This window comes from Opisthocomus hoazin, chromosome 1 (assembly GCF_030867145.1).
Source record: "Opisthocomus hoazin isolate bOpiHoa1 chromosome 1, bOpiHoa1.hap1, whole genome shotgun sequence".
Lineage (NCBI taxonomy): Eukaryota > Metazoa > Chordata > Aves > Opisthocomiformes > Opisthocomidae > Opisthocomus > Opisthocomus hoazin.
This window is the reverse complement of record NC_134414.1, coordinates 91,050,361-91,068,804: the sequence shown is the minus strand read 5'-3', so window position 1 is coordinate 91,068,804 and position 18,444 is coordinate 91,050,361. Positions and strand designations below refer to the sequence as shown.

The 18,444-nt window shown below is 40.5% G+C and overlaps 1 protein-coding gene across 1 annotated transcript in view; it reads left to right on the top strand.

Moving 5' to 3' along the window:
* Window positions 1-18,444, top strand: part of SCML2 (Scm polycomb group protein like 2) — a 72,682-nt gene that overhangs the window by 40,882 nt on the left and 13,356 nt on the right. The window contains exons 7-9 of the mRNA XM_075429035.1: window positions 8,185-8,435; window positions 13,207-13,339; window positions 15,252-15,455. Of these exons, the coding sequence (XP_075285150.1) occupies window positions 8,185-8,435; window positions 13,207-13,339; window positions 15,252-15,455 (588 nt within the window). The remainder of the gene's footprint in view (window positions 1-8,184; window positions 8,436-13,206; window positions 13,340-15,251; window positions 15,456-18,444) is intronic.

The window sequence follows — 18,444 nt, the reverse complement described above, 5'->3', positions numbered from 1 at the left end:
TCTAGAGTCCTCTCTCAACTGTGAAAGCATGCCTGTTTTTTCCTGGCCACTGTTTGATGTTTCCCAAGAAATTCTTTAGCAGGATCATGAGGATCTTCCCTCATATCCATTGCCAGCTAAGGCAAGTGCAAATCCACAGACTACATCAATGGACTTTCCATTGTGTGCCTGCTTATTGACTCCTTAAAAAGAAAAATTAGTAATATATTTGTGAGATGAGACTTTTGTCTACAAAAGCTATGATTGGTTCTCCCCCAACACATCGTATATATGTTTGGGTTCACCTCCTCTGTTCTATACAAGAGTTTTTAGCAACTTGGCCAGTACAAACATCGGGTGCCCTGTCCATACCTTGCTGGCTAGAGTGGTGGCATGACATTAACCACTTGTAAGTCTCCGAACTTGAGGCAGTTTTAAGGACAAACTTGCACAGCAGTGTCAGTAGGTTGGACATTTCATCTTTTCATTTCCTTGAAACTCTTAAGTGCTGTACGTCCTGCCAACTCCCTACTGTTTGTTTTGTCTCTTATTTCCTGACCTCTCCTGCAGATACTTCATGTCAGGGAACTTGTTTCAAATCGCTTTGAAGAGGGGTTCTGATATGGGAACGGATGTGATGAGCTTCCTTGGCGTGACTATGAATGCGAAAATACATTCAGTCTTGCTGCTATAGTATTATCTTCTGTGGTTGCTTATTCTGAAATTTGATCAGGTTGCGTTGATAAAATTCTGCTTTTGATATGCTTTAAAAAGTCTTTTAAAGTTTGGTATCTTTTGAATGTTTTCCTAGTAACTCTTTTTCTAGGCCAAACATATTATGCTTTTCTATTTAACCACCATAGATTGTAACTTTTATTTTACTCAGTTGGATAATAGAGAGCTGTTACTATGCCTGAGAATATTCTTGTATTGCACTGTGGCTAGTTGTATCTGAGGCTTATGATTAAAGTAGGTGGCAGATGACTGGAGATTGTCAAAGCAGTTTCGATTTGGTGTTTCAATATAAATTCATTTTATTGTTTAGTCATTACATGTAAATGGCAGTTACTTAGGCAACCCACCTTTGTATTTATAATAGAAGCAAAACCTTTTACATAAAAGAGAGAAGACAAAAGAACAACTGAGGACAAGTCATGTGGGAAATAAGTAGTTTCACCTGCAAAGATACATTTCGGTATAAAGTAGTACCATTTAGATGTGAATAGCATCTGGAGAGGGATCAGCTTCTATATATCCCTGATCCCCACAGTCCAATGAAGCTGGATCTTTGACGGATAAAGATGATACAAGAAGTCATGAAGGAGCAGCTGCTCTCTGCTTGCTACAGGAGAGAACTTGGGTGACCAAAGGAGGGTGATGTAGTAATCCAAATAAAAACAGTGATACGCTGTCCCCTTCCTTCCTTACTTCCTGCCTGCCTTCCTTCTTCTCTGTCTCCTCCCCTTCCACATCGTGTGTCACCTCATTGCTTTTCTCCCAATTCAGTGCATTTATTGTCAGTGAGAGCAATCGTCTTTCATTACGTTGATCAGCCTGTGATGTTAAACGTCTCCTTCAAAAGATGTCTGCAGCAGTAAGAATAGTGCAGGCTCAAGTGGAGATTAAAAAGTGTCTATTTGTCTGGTTTACGATTTCTTAGTTTGGTTTTATTTAGTTTTCAGACATGTTCGCAATGCTTACTTTGTGCAGATTTTTCCAAGCTAGCTACTGGAGATGCACTTTCCTGCTATTGATTATGAAATTATGTCGAAATAGCTGTACTGTATTTTCAGCTGAGTTGTAAACAGATGTGAAACATCAATATAAAATTAAGTACTTCTCTATAATGTTTGCAGATGAAACAGGAGCATTGAAACTTCAGACGGAGCTACAGTTAGATCTGTGAAAAGACTCTGTGTTGTTCAAAGTAGCCAAAAAAAAATCAGATAAGCATGGTAATTCTTAAGTTTCATTAAAGAGAGAAACAAATATTGAAATGGTACAATTTCATACTGCTGGAGGTTTCACTTTTCTCTAAGTGCAGCCAGCTTCTTTTCACAAGCGGGTCACAGTAGTTCAATCAGGCACATACAGTAAGCAGATTTATGCTGTCTTCAGAATTGTACATGAAAAACTCCTCAGTGCTTCAGGCTAAAATCTGATTTGCCACATTCACTCACATGTTAAGTTTTTTAAATTTGGTATTAATACTTCTTGGCATCTTGCAGCAAGGCCTGGGTGGTGCTGCTACAGGGCAGTAATCACTTAAGAACAAATAAAGGTTTTGCCTTTCCAAAAGCTGTGACCTTACTGTAAGTCAGGCTTCCTCACCATTTTACCACGTTTATTTATATGGTAGTTGTGATTTTCTTTTAAATTGGAAGTACTCCAACAGATGTGGTTTTGAGTGTTACATGGAAAATGATTTTTTTATTTGCTCTTGTTCAGGTCTTGTGGATACTGATGTCAACAGTGGTTGTGTTGCCCAACTAGTGGATGGGATTGAGTGGATTAAAAAGTGTATTAGAAATATCAGTGCTGTCATTCAGATATTGAGACAAAACAAATTGTGGCGTTGCACTAACCATGCTCTGCATTTCTTTTTTCTTCCCCTGAAGCTTGTTGCATTTGATTGTTTCATTTTGGGCCTACCTTTCATCCTGGAGGTGCTATTTGGGGAAAAATAATGGCAAAAACTGGGCAGAATCAGTAATGACGGGGGTGAAGAATCAGGATGTTAAAACTCTTACCTGATGTGTCGAGCAGGGCTTTGCCAGGTTTATGGACAGATTTATCATCAGCACACCTAAACTGTCTTCAGATAACCCCAATTTGTGATGCTTTGATTATTTATTGGGTATTTACTTGTTCTCTTCCTTCTCATCAACAAAATACAGTTGGGTTTTGGGGTGGGGTTTTTTTGCTAGTGTGGTTCCAGTGGCAATGCTTTGTCGAAGGGTGAGACTAGAAGCTGTTTTTTTGACAGTTCTTGGTTTCTGGAGATGAACTGGAGAGATCTTTCCAGGAATCTGCCTTTCTTTTGCTTGTACTCTCCGCTCCTAGCTGGGCTATTAAAAGTTTTTCGTTGGAAGTGATGTGTGTTAGTTTGGTTAGCAGTGGAGTTTGGTGGAGCTTAATTAGTATTTTCACAGGTCTGTTCTGTAGGTGCTGGCTGGCCTAGCTCTTGAAAATGTGGGAGACTGGGGGTGGGGGTGAGGGAGCAAAGGTGCTACAGTGCTGCCTGGGGAAGGCACTGGGAAAGAAATGCTTTCTTTTCCTCCCATTTTGTCTTACGTTGCTTGGAGCCCTCTGTTTCACCTTTCAGGGCTGTGAAAGGAAGGCTAGGATTTTTCACAGAAGATAGCAAGAGACTTCAGCCTTCTTCTCCCTTCTTCTCCTGGTAGCAGGAACTAAAATCTAGAAAGAAGACAACTGCAAGCCAGGATGTCCATGTCTTGCCGAGGTGGATGTTAAAGTTTCCAAGTGCAGTGTTGCTTTTTAGATTGCAAAACTATGACTTACAACTGATGTTGTATCATAGCAACTTACCAATTAGTATCTCGCAGCTACCTCTTAACCAGAAGTAATCCAAAGACAGATAGAAAGAGGTGGCATGTATTACAGATACTTACACTTTTGTATGGCTCTCTTGTTCAATTGAGACACAAAGACATAAATTTTTACAATCCTTGGCAGTAAGCTGTTTTGAAAAATTGCTAATCTTTTCCACCTCCTTTCCCAGTTGTCAAAACTATCATGATAATAATTTACTGTATTAATAGAAGGTTAATTTTATAGTTAAAATCCCGGGCTAGAGCTCAGGAGGTATGTTTCCATTACTTCCGCTGTGGAATGCTCACATGGATTTAGGATAAGTTGCTAAATCTCTTTGCCTGATTTTTTTATCCGTAGATGAGAGAAAGGCTAGGTTTTTATATTCTCAGAAGAGCCTTCGGCTTGCGTCTCAGTGGGGGCATAGGAACAATACCGCAGTATAAATAGAATCATTTCTGTCTTGAAAGAAATGCTGGTTTAAACACTGAATTACTGTTTTTACTGTCCTAATTGGCACCTTCAACTGAGGTAGCAATGCTGTGTTCACAGAATGTACGGCAAAATGGGTCCCTACCTTGCTTCGTGTAATTTTACTTCAGCTTTTTAAAGTCTTATCTTGTAATTGCTGCTCTGTGACACTAACTGAATTGCAGATTTCTAATGTTTAAATGTTACAAATCTGAACCTATTTTTCCCTGGCTTTCCATGAAAACATAGAGTGGAATCGTCACTGTGGATTATCTGAGGGAATTTTACTAATTAGAATTGCATGAGAATTCAGGCTGCTGAGCTGTCATCTGTCGCATCCCCTTCCCAAACACTGGAGGTTTCAGTAGCTTCAGATTTCACAGTTATCTTAAATATCTGACTTACTCTGGCAAGAGATCTTGAGGATAACATCATGGGGTCAAGTTTTGCAGTCCTGCCTGTGTCTGGGCAGTTTGTCTGCTTCAACAAGCGGCATTTGGTCTTCATCTAAAGTCTTATTTTTCGTATGCTTCTCATGCATATGAGCTCAGTTGACTCCAGTGGGTCTGCTTGTGCGAAGGACGACTGAGTTGTGGCACTGCAACTGTAGGCTGCAAGTTCCAAGATCGTGGGTTTGGGTTTTCTCTTACATGCATTGGATACAAAGTTTATAGGTGTTGGGATTCTCATGGAAAGGTTTGGAGAAAAAAAGTGAGAATGTTTCGAGTGAGCAGTAATTGAAAGTATGAAAGTTGCTTGTGTGTTGCATGAAGGTAGTCAGCTATAGCCCTCACTGACATGACAGTGCAACTAGAGCTTTGTGAGCTCTGAAAATGCTGTTTAGTTGCTGATATTACTATGGTAAAGTGTGTTTTTTGTAGCATGATCTCTGCTCTTCAGCTGTTGAGGACGCCGCTACAGTTTTTGGATATGAATAAGAGACTTGGGATAGACTGCCACGCAGACGCATCCCATTCCGGAGACTGGGGCAGCGGTACTTGTGTAGAAGAGCAACACACAGAAATGCTGGATTTTGTTTGTGCAAATGAGAAGGGCTTTGTGATGCAAAGCAGCATCCTGAAAAGGCGACTCTGCTTTTTTGGTTGTAAATATCCCAGCTAAATACGGCAGTAATTGCAAACAGAGCTTGGCATTTTTCCTCTCTATTCTCTTCATCGTTATATTTTAACAAGTTCTCATGAGACTATTAAAACGTCTTAGTTTTGGAACATGTGGCCTGGTGGGGATAACTCTGGCTACAGATGCGGTGGGTTGGCAGCTCGATTTTGCATGTCTTTTCATTTCCCTCCAGATCCTGTGACCCAGCGTAACCTTTGGTCTCCCTCTGAAGGCCGGGGTGAGGGAAGTACGAGCAGGTGACTGATGATCACTGTCAATACAGCCTGCAGACAATATGGGAATTGCTTTAGCGCTCTCCCACTCCCTTGCGCTCCCCCCATCCTCTCTTAAATCAACAAATGCAAATAGCGGCCTCCTCATTTGCTGCTATCTCCGGGAGGCTGCCCGGGCAGCATGGGCTTTGTTGCAGTCCTGCCTATTGCAGAAAGCAGCTTCAGCCCTAGGCAGAAGGAAAAACACCAAATGGGACCTGACCCCCCCCTTAATGGTTAATGCTGCTAATATTTGGTCCTCTGGCGCGTGCAGGTAGGATGATGCTGAGATAAGGATATGTGATGTGTGTATTTCAAGAGGGCAGCCTGAAGTGGTTGGAGCTGTTTGCTTTGTTCCTCTTTGTCTGGTAAATGTCCTTCTGGAAGGGAGTAGGGGTTGCCCAGTGTCCCACAACTTGTACCTGTGCTCCTAGAAGCTGTTGATGTTGCAGGTAGCTGTGTATTTAATCTTAGCTCTGCCTTTACTGTGCGAGAATAGAAATGCATTTGTTAGATTTCAGCACAGGCAGAGGCCCAAAGAATTTGTGAACCAACATTTCTTTACAAGTCCATGATGGTTTTATTAAATGCATAGCTGTGTGGCACAAGTAAATAAAAATAGCTGCATTTTACATTGCTGTAAGCGTGGTACAGGACGCAATACGTAGTACTGTATCATACAGCGTGCAGTTGATATTGTGCTACTTTCCAGGCGTACAGATTAGTGCGAGTTGTCATTCAGCAATTCAGAGACACAGAAGTAGTGCTATGCTAGCATTTGGTTTAAATTCTGTTCATCTTACTTTAAGCTGTCATTGCATATGAGAAGAAGTTTTGGCATACATAAATAAAAAGAAGGTGATCACTTGGCACATCCAGAAGGCAGTCCTTCTCAGATACCTAGGGGTATCATGTCTGTATTTGATGTATTAGGATTGCAATGAGCTGTAAGGAAGAGATTTATTCTGACCTGCCATTTAGGAATATTAGATTAGTGACTGAATCAGACAAATAGCAATGTATGTAAATGCTCCTACAGATTTAAAAATGTGTGTCAGAAGTACTTGCATTTTCTAAGAATTCTGCTTGTGACGTGTATTTCATTTTATTGTGACATTTTCTATTGCAAATACTTATTAACAGTTAACTCCTGAATAAAAATTCAGAGTTAAAGTAACCGTTGTAAAGCTAGGTGCTGGACTGTTAAGGTGAATATCACTCAGAGCTAGACATTAAAACTGTTACTCAATCTTTAAGTGTGTCCTTTTCTCAAGATGTCATTTCAAATGTATCTTTGAGTTTTATTTTGTGTTTTATATGCTTACCAGAAAACCTCAACATACTAAAATTTGAGGAGAGTGAGTAACCCAAATTCACAAAAATCCAGGAAAGTAACTGCTAGCAGCCCCCTATGCTCCACTTTCAGGCTGCAGTAGTGCTTTGGATCAGGCGCTGGTGACTGACTCAGTCAAAGCCTGCTTGAACCCTGACCTGCCATACTGCTAAGTCGTGTCCCGTTAAGTTCATAGTGTTTAAGGTTAGGGTGAATCATGAAGTTTCATCATCAGTGAGATGCAAAAGAGGCAGTAGCAGAGGCAGTGTGGTACTAGAAAGCCATCTGATTTTAGTGTAAAGGCTACAAATGATTTCAAATAGACCTTTTGTTGTTTTGTTCCTTTCCCACACCTCTCGCAACAAGGGTGGTTTGATGTCACAAAAATTTCCCGTTTTCACCTTCTGCATACCTCTTTCACAGCTTCTGCATCTGTCTGTCAGCAATCAGGCCAACAAAATAGAATATTTGTTGGTCTTTTGGACTTGGTAATTGCTTTTTGTTGGCCGTAGGTGCTGCTGTAGCATGGTGCATTGAGGGAATGTCCTTATCAATACATTCTGTTTGGCATCCTTCTGGTGTTTTTATCAGTCCATTGTGAAGGGAGTTATTCAAATAAAATCATTATTACTTCAGAGAAGAGTGAGTTGGGTGAGAAAGGTTGCTAACTAGGAAGTTCAATGAAATTTGATTACATCGTGCAGCTTTACATCAGATTATAATATAGTCGCATCGTATAGGTATTGGATCAGTTTTTCATTGGGTTGGGAGATTCAACAGCAAATCAGTTCAGTGTTAAGAATGAATAAAAGTGATACTTTGTTTGATTTTTGGAAGTCCTTCCTCCAAATAAAATTTTAAGTCTGGATGACTCTAGGTAGAAAAATCTGGGTATAGTTATGTGAACTTAACTTTCTTGGCTGGCATCTCAGACAAATGCTAATTAATGATACCTTGCCTGTCATCTGTTTCTCCTCTTCAGTGGGATGATTTTCTTCACTGCTTAAAACTGGTTTGTAACTTCCTAGAAGTAGTTGGTATGTCTTGTAATCGTGGAAACTGCTTTTAGAGGAGAACGGATGTATTATGGGCTCTATATTTTGTGAAATATTTTGAAGGCCTTCTTGATGAATGCCACGTTACAAATATCTTATCATAAATGAAAATTATGTGAAGCATTGATAAGGTGAGTGGATTAATTATTTTTTGTTTTTATTTGAATGTTTTTTTCTCTTGGGAAAGTCCCTCTAAAATAATGGGTATAGAAAGTTCTCTCTTAGGCTTTATTGAGGTTATGTAGTTTCATGCCAACCACTTAAGTTCAAAATATCCAAGTGTATTTATTTTACAATATAAATTGTGCACTACATTTTTTTAAAGCCTTTGTTAGAAAAGTTGCTTTCCATCATTCATTTTGAGGTTTTCCTCCCCTCCCCTTTTGTTTTTGTTTTTCCTCAGTTTCCATTACAAAGAGCAGTGCAAAAATCCAATCTTCCCCTTCCAAAGTGACCCGGCGTTCAATGCAGTCTCCACAGAAATCTGCTCCAGTACCAGCGCAGCGGGGCAGGAAGCCAGGTCGGGGCAAACCCCCTGGACAGTCTGCAGTTCCCAAGAAGGGCAGGTCTCCTAAAAATATTCCCCTGACAAAAAGCACCTCTCATACTGAGAATCTTAAAACAAGGAAAAAAAGTTTAAAACCTGGAAAAAAGGTTAGTCCTTATCTACTACTTTACCTTATATTGCAAAATTTTGTAGTAAGATTTTTTTTTTTAAATTATTATTTAATTTTCTGTCTTCTTTTCAGCCTTCAGGGCTTTACTGTTTTCAGCAATTGATTACAAGACAAAGTCTAGAATAGCTATTCTGGAATATTTCAGTATAAACTTCTCTGGATTATTTTATTCCAGAACAAGATTACTAATTTATTTATAGGTGAGTTGTTGCGGTTGAAAAATACTATTCTGGAATAGCCATTTTCAGTAAAATTACAAGAGCCAGGGAAGCCTTTAGGCTTTCTTGTCTTGGTTATTTTGTTACTGAACCATATACATAGTTTGAGTAATTTTTATTTTACTTATTTTTTTGCTTCATCTTTAGAAACAAAGGAATAGGAACAGTGAGGGCTTTGCACAATTTATGCATCTTAAGCATGCAGCTGGATTTGCCAAGTGAATCTCTTAGATACCCCCTAATCCAGAGACACCAGCATGAAGCAGGAAGCTTCTCCCCAGGCAATACATTTCTCCAGGTGTGGGCCTAATTCTGCCCTGGTTTAAAAGACGTGATGCCTTTCTGCCGTTCTCCCTGCCAAGCTGAGTCAGACCTGGAGTGTTGGCAGCTGCCTCCAGCTTCAGCTCCTCTGGAGCTATTGATCAGGTACAAATCAGCACTGCTGTGACACCAACATGGGTGGTTAAACAATGCCGGAGTGAGCTAGTTCAGGGAGCTAAACTGGTAGATAACTAACCCAGCATCCATCCCTCTTCCTTCTTTGTCTGCTCCACCCCAAAAAAGCACAAACATTATGGCTGCTGCAAGGAAGGATAGGATTACAGCAGGACAGATTTAGGGCGATTTGAATTGCCATGGAAGTACGATCTATTTTCTGAGACTTGCTCCCTCACTGCAGGCTGGCAAAGAGAAATAGCAATCCTGTACTGTCTTTCCCCAGAAAAGTTGTGTCTGTCCCTGTGCTCCTCCCTCCTTTGCATTAGTACCAGTTGGAGAGTGGGGGGCATTGTTTCGTCTGTTTTTTGCCCCCCTGCCCCCAAGTTTCAAAAAGTTGAAGCGTTGAAGTTTTGGGGGGTTTCTGCTTCAGTCTGTATCGCTGTGGGATCTATTGCTAGTGACATGTGGGAAGGGATGGAGTAATGGCACATGTGGGACTTCTCCCTTCATAGAATTGTAGAATGGTAAGGGTTGGAAGGGACCTTAAAGATCATCTAGTTCCAACCCCCCTGCCATGAGCAGGGACACTTTCAGTGTTAGTGCTCATCAGTGTAAAGTGCTAGTGAAGTAACGTTATTAGAACTTACCCAGAAGGCTCTAGCACAAAACTGGAAGCAGGCACTTTTGTTGAAATGATGACCACAAGGTAAGAAATGATTCTGGGGACCAGAAATTGAAAGCGGAGCACTGTCTCCTCTGTTGCCTGCCCCTTCCAGTCAGGCATCCAAACTGGTAGGCTACTGATGCAAGCAGTCTCCAGCTTTATCTCTTGCTTGGTGTATAAAAGTGCACAGAGACACAGATTAAAGAGGAGAAAGTTGCTCCCATCCAGACTCAGATGGTGGATGGAGTGTTCTACACAAGTCTGGGGTGTGTTAAAGGAGAGCATTGAACACAGGACTTTCATATCTTAAAGACATACTCAGGTAGGGCAGAATGCGCGCTTTCATGTAAGAGTTTTGTCCTGTCTCTCATGAAAAAGAACTTGAGAGGCTTTCTGTACCCTTTGAAAGAGTAGTTGGAGGCATCTCACCCTTAGAGAAGCTTCTGGGCTCTAAATGCTGTGTGTCTGAAAGAGTCTGCTTGGAGCTCTGTATTTGACGTCTGGTCTGTGTGAGGTACTTGGGGGGGATTTGTGTGGGTAATGGGGGGTCACTGCTGACACTCCTTGAGGCAGTGAATCCAAGGTACCTCTATACACTCCTGATTTCTTCTATGGGACCAGGCAACTAATAGGTAGGTTTTGCAGAATCCAAGTTTGATATATCTAACCTGAGAGTTTTACTACAGTAACTTCTGTGTTCAGAACTTTTAAAATTACCTCCTTTTGAGAATCCTTGCAAGGTTGTTACTGCTTTGGTAGGTAGTTAAATTGCTAAGATGTTATACCTATGTGCAAGCTCTTCTTTGGACTGTTACACCTGTTGGCGTAAGGGTGGAGAGAGGAAATGGCAGAGACAGGGTGTGTGTGACACGGAGTGCCGTACAGCCTGTGTGCCTCACAAAATGTACGCAAATTTAATGGAAGTGGCACGTGTCTAGAGAGTTGGAAGTGCTTTATTTCCTCCCCCCCCCAAGAATGATCCAAAAAAACCCTCCAGCTTTTCAGGTTACCTAATTATGCTTCAAGTGCAAGCTGGCTATGTGGTAGTTCAAAACCTGTGTATTTAGGGAGATTGGTCTATGCCTGATATACTGTAGAGTTGTTTGGCTTTTCTTGCCCTTTTGTTATGCTGCGGTGTTTTATCATCGTGCAGGTATTAACTTTTATTATACGGCTAGGAATGTTGAGCTGTTGAGTCATTTTTCTCTTTTATTTAAAAATTTTCAAAGATTCTCCTTAAGTATGAGATGCATGTTGGGTTTTGCTTTCTGTTTGTCTCCCCCAGTTTGCCCTGTATGTTTTTACTCTGTCGTAAGGAAGAAGAAATCTCTTTACATGTCTTTCATTATTTGTAAAAGTACACTTGACATAACAATGCAAAGAATTCCTTCCAGAATTTCTTGAGGAAGTCTGAGTGTGGCTCACAGCCCCGAATTCGACCCCACAAGAAGAGACTTCTTGGGAGTCGGGGTGAAGCTGGCTGTGCAGTGTCGGACTGAGAGCAGAGCTCTGTGCAGGCAAAGGGAGCTGGCATGCCCTCCCAGCTGGCAGGGGCCAGGCGGCGACAAGCAAATGCCCTGAGCCCTGCCGGGAGCGGAGCCTGCCTGGTGAGGCAGCATGGCTTTGGGATCGCAGTTTGGGGTTGTGAAAGGAGAACCTCAGCTGAGCAAGCGGAACGTGCTGTATTTCCAAAACAGCAAGTCTATCTCTTGCCTGCTTCTGAAGGAGAAGGCCTAACTGTGCTTATGTGTTAGTGCAGAGGGCAGATAGTTCCTCTGTCATACAGTTCAGTGTTTGTATTTTGTTTTTGTGCGAACATTTCTCCTGTTTCCTCTATCCCCTCAACTCGACCACCCATATTTTGCAGCATGGTGACAGACAACTGCCCCCCCCCCCCCCGAGTCTCTGCTTCCTAGGGGCCTTCAGGAATGCCAGGCTTCAGATCAAAAGCTCAGACTTACCAAGTGCATTTTTGTTCTCTGTATTAAGGATGGAGAGAGCCCTTTCTGTCACCCAGTGTTAAGATACATAGGCAATTCCTGGCAAGTAATGCATCACTGCTTGGTTCAGTGTCTGACCTGAGCTACCTCGTCTCATTCACAATGCAATGCCGAGCCTTGGCAGTCTATTCCTTATGTTCATGGTGATTCCACCTAGTGCCATATTGTCATGTAGTTTCTTCAGACAAACCTATCTTCTCTGAACTGTAAGGGGCACAGAAATTTTCTTTAAAGTGCCCTGAATTTCAGAAGAAAATTAACTTGTTCTTTATAGGTGTTGTGAAGAAGTTAAGCACCACTGCTCTTAGGAAGATGTGTAATTTGATTACTGTCTACATGATTTTTAATATATTATTTGGAAAATATGCCGCTTCTGAGAGTGTAAAGGATGAATACTGCTAAATGGAAGAGGGCTTAGCAACTTGACTGAATTATCACTTCACTCTAGATCAATTTTAGCAGTAAATCTTTACCACATGAGTAGCTGAGTCTCTGCTGCCTTCAGCAGTGTCAAGATCTTGGGTAGTCTCTTATATTTCTATTTTTTTGGTAGTTGAGAGAATGAGACCATAATCTGTTCTCATACAAGAATAAATGGTGAAGTGGGAGGTGGTGAACTTTTCTCCAATTCGTTATTTCTTTTATTTCTGTGCATTTTCATAGCATGTCAAAGCACATTAGAAATGCCTGCCTTGTGTATGTCTCTCTTTTTAAACCCCAGTCCAAACCAAATTACAACAAAATTCTCCTTTACTCAGGTGGAATGTAATGCACACTGACCAATTTCTAAATCTTGGTTCTGCAAACTCTGGTTATCTGTCGTATGATAACCTGAAAAGAAGTTGAGTTTGGGAAAGGAAAAGGTTTTGGCAAGCCACGTGGCTGGATTGTAACTACTGGTTTATTTGATGTCTTGCATAAAGCACCAGTTCCTGAAAGTGATTACTTGAAAATTTCAGCCCCTTTGAAGCAAGCTGAGGGAAAATCTAGGTGCACTGTGGAGTTGGCACCTAAATGTGACTCAAGTTTTATATGGGGATATACACAGCTCAGCGAACTGCCCAGAGTTGTGATAAACCCAGATGACTGGAAGGGTATGGACAGGAAAATAATCCAAAACACCTCTTCTGTGCTTACTGAGATTTAGAAGGCTCATGAATTAGTATATAAAACTCATTCTTTTCCCACTTTTTAGACAGAGGTGGGTTCCTTTCTAAGTCATTTGTCTTCCAGCGCCTTACTTCAGTAGCTGTAAAGGCAAATGGACGGTTTCTGGTCGTCTTTTCCTGGACTTTGTCTTCTCTGCTCTGTGTAGTACTTTTATAATAAGGAGCCACATGCATGCAGTAAGATGGTAACTGATAGCAGAAAGGTTTTGCAGACTCCTTAGAAAACATTCAACGGTTTGACTTTTATTTCTCTAAACAGAAAAAAGTCTTGCCGGAACAACCGACTGCTGCATCTTCTTCTCCTTCTTCTCCTGAGGGGGACAGTGGCACTACGCAGATACTTAAAGATGGAATTAGTTTGGCTGGTGCAACTGCAGCGGTTATATCCACAGGTAAAAGACAAAGAAAAAAAAGTTAATGACATTTTTTAGTGTGAAATGGCTTCAATTTCAAGCAAAGTACTAGTGTCATTTTATAGAAAATGTGCTGCAAAAGTATTACTGTAAAAGTTATCCATCTGCCTTATTTTTTAAAGATATTTGTAGGTGCCAGTGTTACTTTGCAGAACTAGTGTTTTGATGCCTGCATTACAGCAAGAAATGCTGGAGCACAGGGGCTTGTGATAGATCTGCTAGACCTGGCAGTTTGTTCTTGTCTGAAGAAGGAAACTGTACAGTTCTTTCATGTCTGTCCCACTCCTTAATGTATGAAATGGGAATAGATGTAGCTAAATTCCCATGTGATATTCTGATATCATGCAGGCTGTACTGTTATATAACAAAATGCAGATTTTAATCTCCGTCTAGCCTTACATTAAAAGAAACAATTCAGACTGTTTAAACCAAGTAAAGGCAGTCAGAGGAAATACATTCCTCCTTCTTATGTTTGCTTGGTTTTGAAATATAATGAAATGTATCTTGAAAACTGTTGGCAAAAGAGAAATAAGCAAGTTAATGAACTAACTCATTGAGGAACTTGTAACCCTGTATTGAAACAATTTGTATGTTGTCAACTGAAATCTCAGAACTTTCTAAAAACTCTAGAAATTGTGATAATTTTCTCCGTGGTGCTTTTTTATGTTTAAAAACTGTTTTTACAATAGAAGTTGTCAAGCTCTTCTCAATCCCAGCTCAGTCCCAGTCATGGATGAGGTGAAAGTATGTAAGTGTTTCCTAGGAAAATAAATGTTTCAGGAGGCAGTTGTTATTGAGCCCAGACTGAAGATGCCATGAAAACTGTTTTTGCTGATTTCTGTCTTTGATTATGTGTACAAATAGATTTCCTCCAATTTGCAGACGTCAGAGAGTGAGCAGATATGCATAAAGACCATAAGATCATTAAAACACTTATAGAAATATTTCATTTTTCAAAATTCATGTTTTTAAGTAAGCCCAAAAAATACTACAGTTCAGAAAATACGGCAGTCTTTTGTATAACAGAATGCTTAGATTGTCTGCTTAATCACCTCAGAGGCACATTTTTTCATTAAGCTGTAATAGTGTCTTGGGTGCATTCCTAGTCATGTGATGGCCAAGGCCAAAAAGAAAAAAAAAATCTTCAGTTACGGCTTTTTCCCATGTTTTTCTGCCTAGCTGTTCCTTTTGAAACACAGTTTTGCATAGTCTATAAAAAGTCATTTCAGAAGTCCCGTTTGATTGTTTTGTGCTAAGCTTTAAGCCACCTTATGGTGTTTCTAGAGGAGTACATTTATTTTGTTTAGCAGAGAAGGCCAAGTTGCGGTGTGGAAATCATACATGAGTGGTTCGGGGCTTCTGAAGGTGCAGACCCTCAGTAGCCATTATACATGCATACAGGACCGTTGTACAGGCACACGTTAATGCTATACGGGTGCTTCAGAATGAGCATCAGTGGTAGGTATACATCATAGGGTTGTCTTTGTTGCAGCTTCTCAAACTGGAGAAAAATTAGGGCAGTAACTTGGTAAGGCCAGCTTTTTAGAATCATGTCTTGGCAGTTTAGAGTACCTGCCAGCAATTCTTACCTTTTTGGAACTACTGTATGAACAGAGATTAGTCAAAATAAAAGATAAGCACAGATTATGACAGCTTTGTTACATTAGTGGGGTAGACAAGGGCTTTAGAGACCAGAAAGAAGTGAGTTTAGGATTCAGGCAGGAGAACCTTTGATAGAAGACAGAGAGCACACTGTTTGCATGCTGTGAAACTATGTGTGCATTTTCAAGTTCTTTTTTCCTCAAGATTAAAACTAAAAAGACGGTTTTCACTTCTGACTTGGAAACGTCCCTTAGTTCCTTGGCAGTAAATATGGATTATTCTTTTTCAGTGTGTGTTTATGTCAACAAGCATGGGAATTCTGGGCCTCACTTGGATAAGAAGAAGGTTCAGCAGCTTCCAGATCACTTTGGACCAGGTCCTGTCAATGTGGTGCTTCAGCAGGCCGTACAGGCTTGCGTGGATTGTGCCTATCAATCCAAAACAGTCTTTGGATTTCTGAAATCTGGCCATCATGGAGGGGAAATGATAACTGGTATGTGGAGGTGCTTTGTTTCTTCTGTTCTGTCACTTGGTTGCAAACTTCAGGTAGGGCAGAAGAACTGAAGTAACTGCAATGAATTTATATCGCTTTTGTAACTGTTTAAGCAGTCAAGAATATAGACTTGCGAACTCCTTTACTAAAAGAATATTGGTGGTGTGTGATTTAATTTACTCTGGGTCCAGGATGATTTGAACAATTCTTTAAATTAGTATTTAGCAATAGCAATGTTAAATTGCGTATACACAGTACAGTTAGATTCTTACACTAAGTAGAGCTCGTGCACCTCATTTAGTAGCTGTAGCCAAACATTTGTCAAGTATACTCAGTACAAGTGAAATATCATCTTATTAATTCAAGTCATTCACATAATCTTATCCATACATAGTGTTTTGGTCCTTAATGCCTTAACCAAGAAGGTGAAAAGTTTCAAACTAAAATGTTTAGCTTCCAGGCAAGTGATTCCACATGTTGAAGTTGCTGCTTCTTCCCTTCCCCCGTTCCCCAGAATAGTAACGGTATCTTAGGTCAGTGTTCATCCACCAGTGTCCCCTATTATGGAACAGGTTTATTTCTGCTGCATATTAATGGCAGGTCTGCAGATAAATTATCTCTGTATCTCAAACTGAATAGCTGCTGCTTGACTTTTCTAGGCTAGGAAGTATTCTATGTAGCAGTTAGCACATCAATTCATAATTCCATCACTGGTGATAAAAAGACTTTGTGTTACTTTAATCTGCTTACATTAACACCAGATGTGAAAGATGATCAGTGGAATAAAGGTTCAATTAAATCCTCATTAAAATGTTGCTGTCAAACAATATTTAAAAAGCAGGACCCTGACCTGTGTATAGCAGAACAACAGTAAGCCTTGCTTATGCGTCCCCATGAGTTTGTTCACAAAATGGATGCTGCTTCTCTGCTGTGTAGTAGAGGTTTAATGGCATTGCATACGTGTGGCTTTGAATCCCCTATTGCTTTATTTTTGCAAGATATACGAAAGTTTATTACGTTATCAATACTTTGCTGTACCTAATTCAGACAACTCAATTTTCTTGAACAAAATGCACGGAGATGTGCCTTGCCAGTATTCTGTTTGTGATTGTTTATCACGAAAGACTAAATCGTAAACCAGTGGTGTATCTGGACTGTGACTGAGGTAGCTGAAAATAATTATTTCAGAGGAGAGAGAAATTTCAGAATCTTTGTGTAGTTGTGGTTTGTTTACATTCAAAAATTCTGTACAAAAAGGAATTGCTGTTCTGCACCTGACTTCACCCCAAGGTCTGGATTCAGAGAAACCAGCTCCGTAGCCCTGGATCTGAGGAACTTGACAATGTGAACTGCTCCTGAAGCAGAGTCCTGGTCTAGGTGATAGCGAGCCACAGGACCCCTGTGGGTTTCCAGTGGTCTAATGCTCTTGCCTTCTCATCAGCTTGTCAGACAGGTTGCTGAGAAGCGGGTGAGCAAACACTCCGTGTCATTTTATTAAAAATCTGTGTGATGTATTTTGAGAAGCACAAAATGTGACTTAGGTTAATGTAGCACATTACAACCAGCTGTGCATTGAACAGTAAGGAAGAAGAGGAAAGCTACAGTGGAATAAAATGAGGAATTACAGAATGAAATTATGAGAGTGTTTTCTTGTAGAATTTTTGTTTGAAAGTGGTTTTTCATTCAGTAGTGGTTTTGGTGTTGGTTTTTTTTTTTTTTTTTTAGACTGGTAAGGAAAAAAATTATGTTGCAGCAGAGAATAATCAAAGAAATCTAAATCTTTTGTAGACTGATACTTTCATGATGAGTATTATACCTGCCGTAGGAGGAATCTGTGTGCTGATGAGGACATGGATAAAATAATCTTGCTAGTATACATGTGAATAATTAGTGGGTTCTTTTGGTTCAGCTGCCAAAGGAAATAATTATTTTGAATAGAATTGAATTCAAGATTTTTCCGTCTTTTCTTACCCAAGCAAGAGCACAAACCATTTTATTTTTGCTTGATGCATAAGGTTTCAATTCAGGCAACTATAACTGAAAAGAAATTAAAGGCTTGATTAGCAAGCCCACTAATGGTGGTGGTGGTGGTGTCAGCCCCTTTTTTTTCCTTGTAGCACAGATACTGTGGCATTTGGTGGGATGAAATAGACTGAGACTCAGATAAATCCTTTCAAGCAGAGCATTAAAATCAGACTCTTGGGTGAGTTTCTTCACTATCAGACAAACACATTTCTCTGTTAGTTTAGCTCTCGGCCTTTCTCCTGGCTGGAACCTGGCGTTGAAAACATACACAATGGAAGGTGAAGAAATGAGAATGACTCTTCATCCTGGGGGCTGGGATTGCACAGGCAAGCTCCGGTCTCTGTTTATTTGTCACTAAAAGTTGAGGTTATTGCACCTCAGAAGTACTCCTATTTGGTTTCTTGGCTTAGCATTTATCTGAGAAGTAAGAGGCTTATGTTGTCCCCAAGCATAGCAGGCAGTTGAGCCTGTGGATCTGGATCCCACACCCTTGGTTGGAGTTCATATGGTTGCCCTCAGGTGTTCAGAGTACAAGGGAGCCGTGTTTGCACTGAATCTTTATTTGTGGATTTTTCCCATGGTTCGTCTTGCTGGGTCAGTCGCGTTGCTTCAGCTGTTTCTGGCTTCACCCTTCTGACAACTCTAAGATAATATTGTTCTTTTCAATGCTTCTTTCCAAAATGAGAAATTAAGGTGTGGAGAATAAGTGATTTCCCCAAGGTCATATAAGAACATCTGTAAGGCTATTATAAATCGTTTTGAATTTTTGCTGTAGCTGCCTACTACCTTGCAGTAAGTTTGTCAGGAGATCAGGCTGTGCTAGGTCTCACAGCCCATTTGCTCTCCAGAACTGGTTGAGTTCCAAGCAAAAATTTGCATTCAGAGACCCCTTCCCCAAATAGGAGGTAGAGGACGTTGTGTCTGAGCCACATGTGGGACTGTGAATCCTTAGCATTTCATTTGA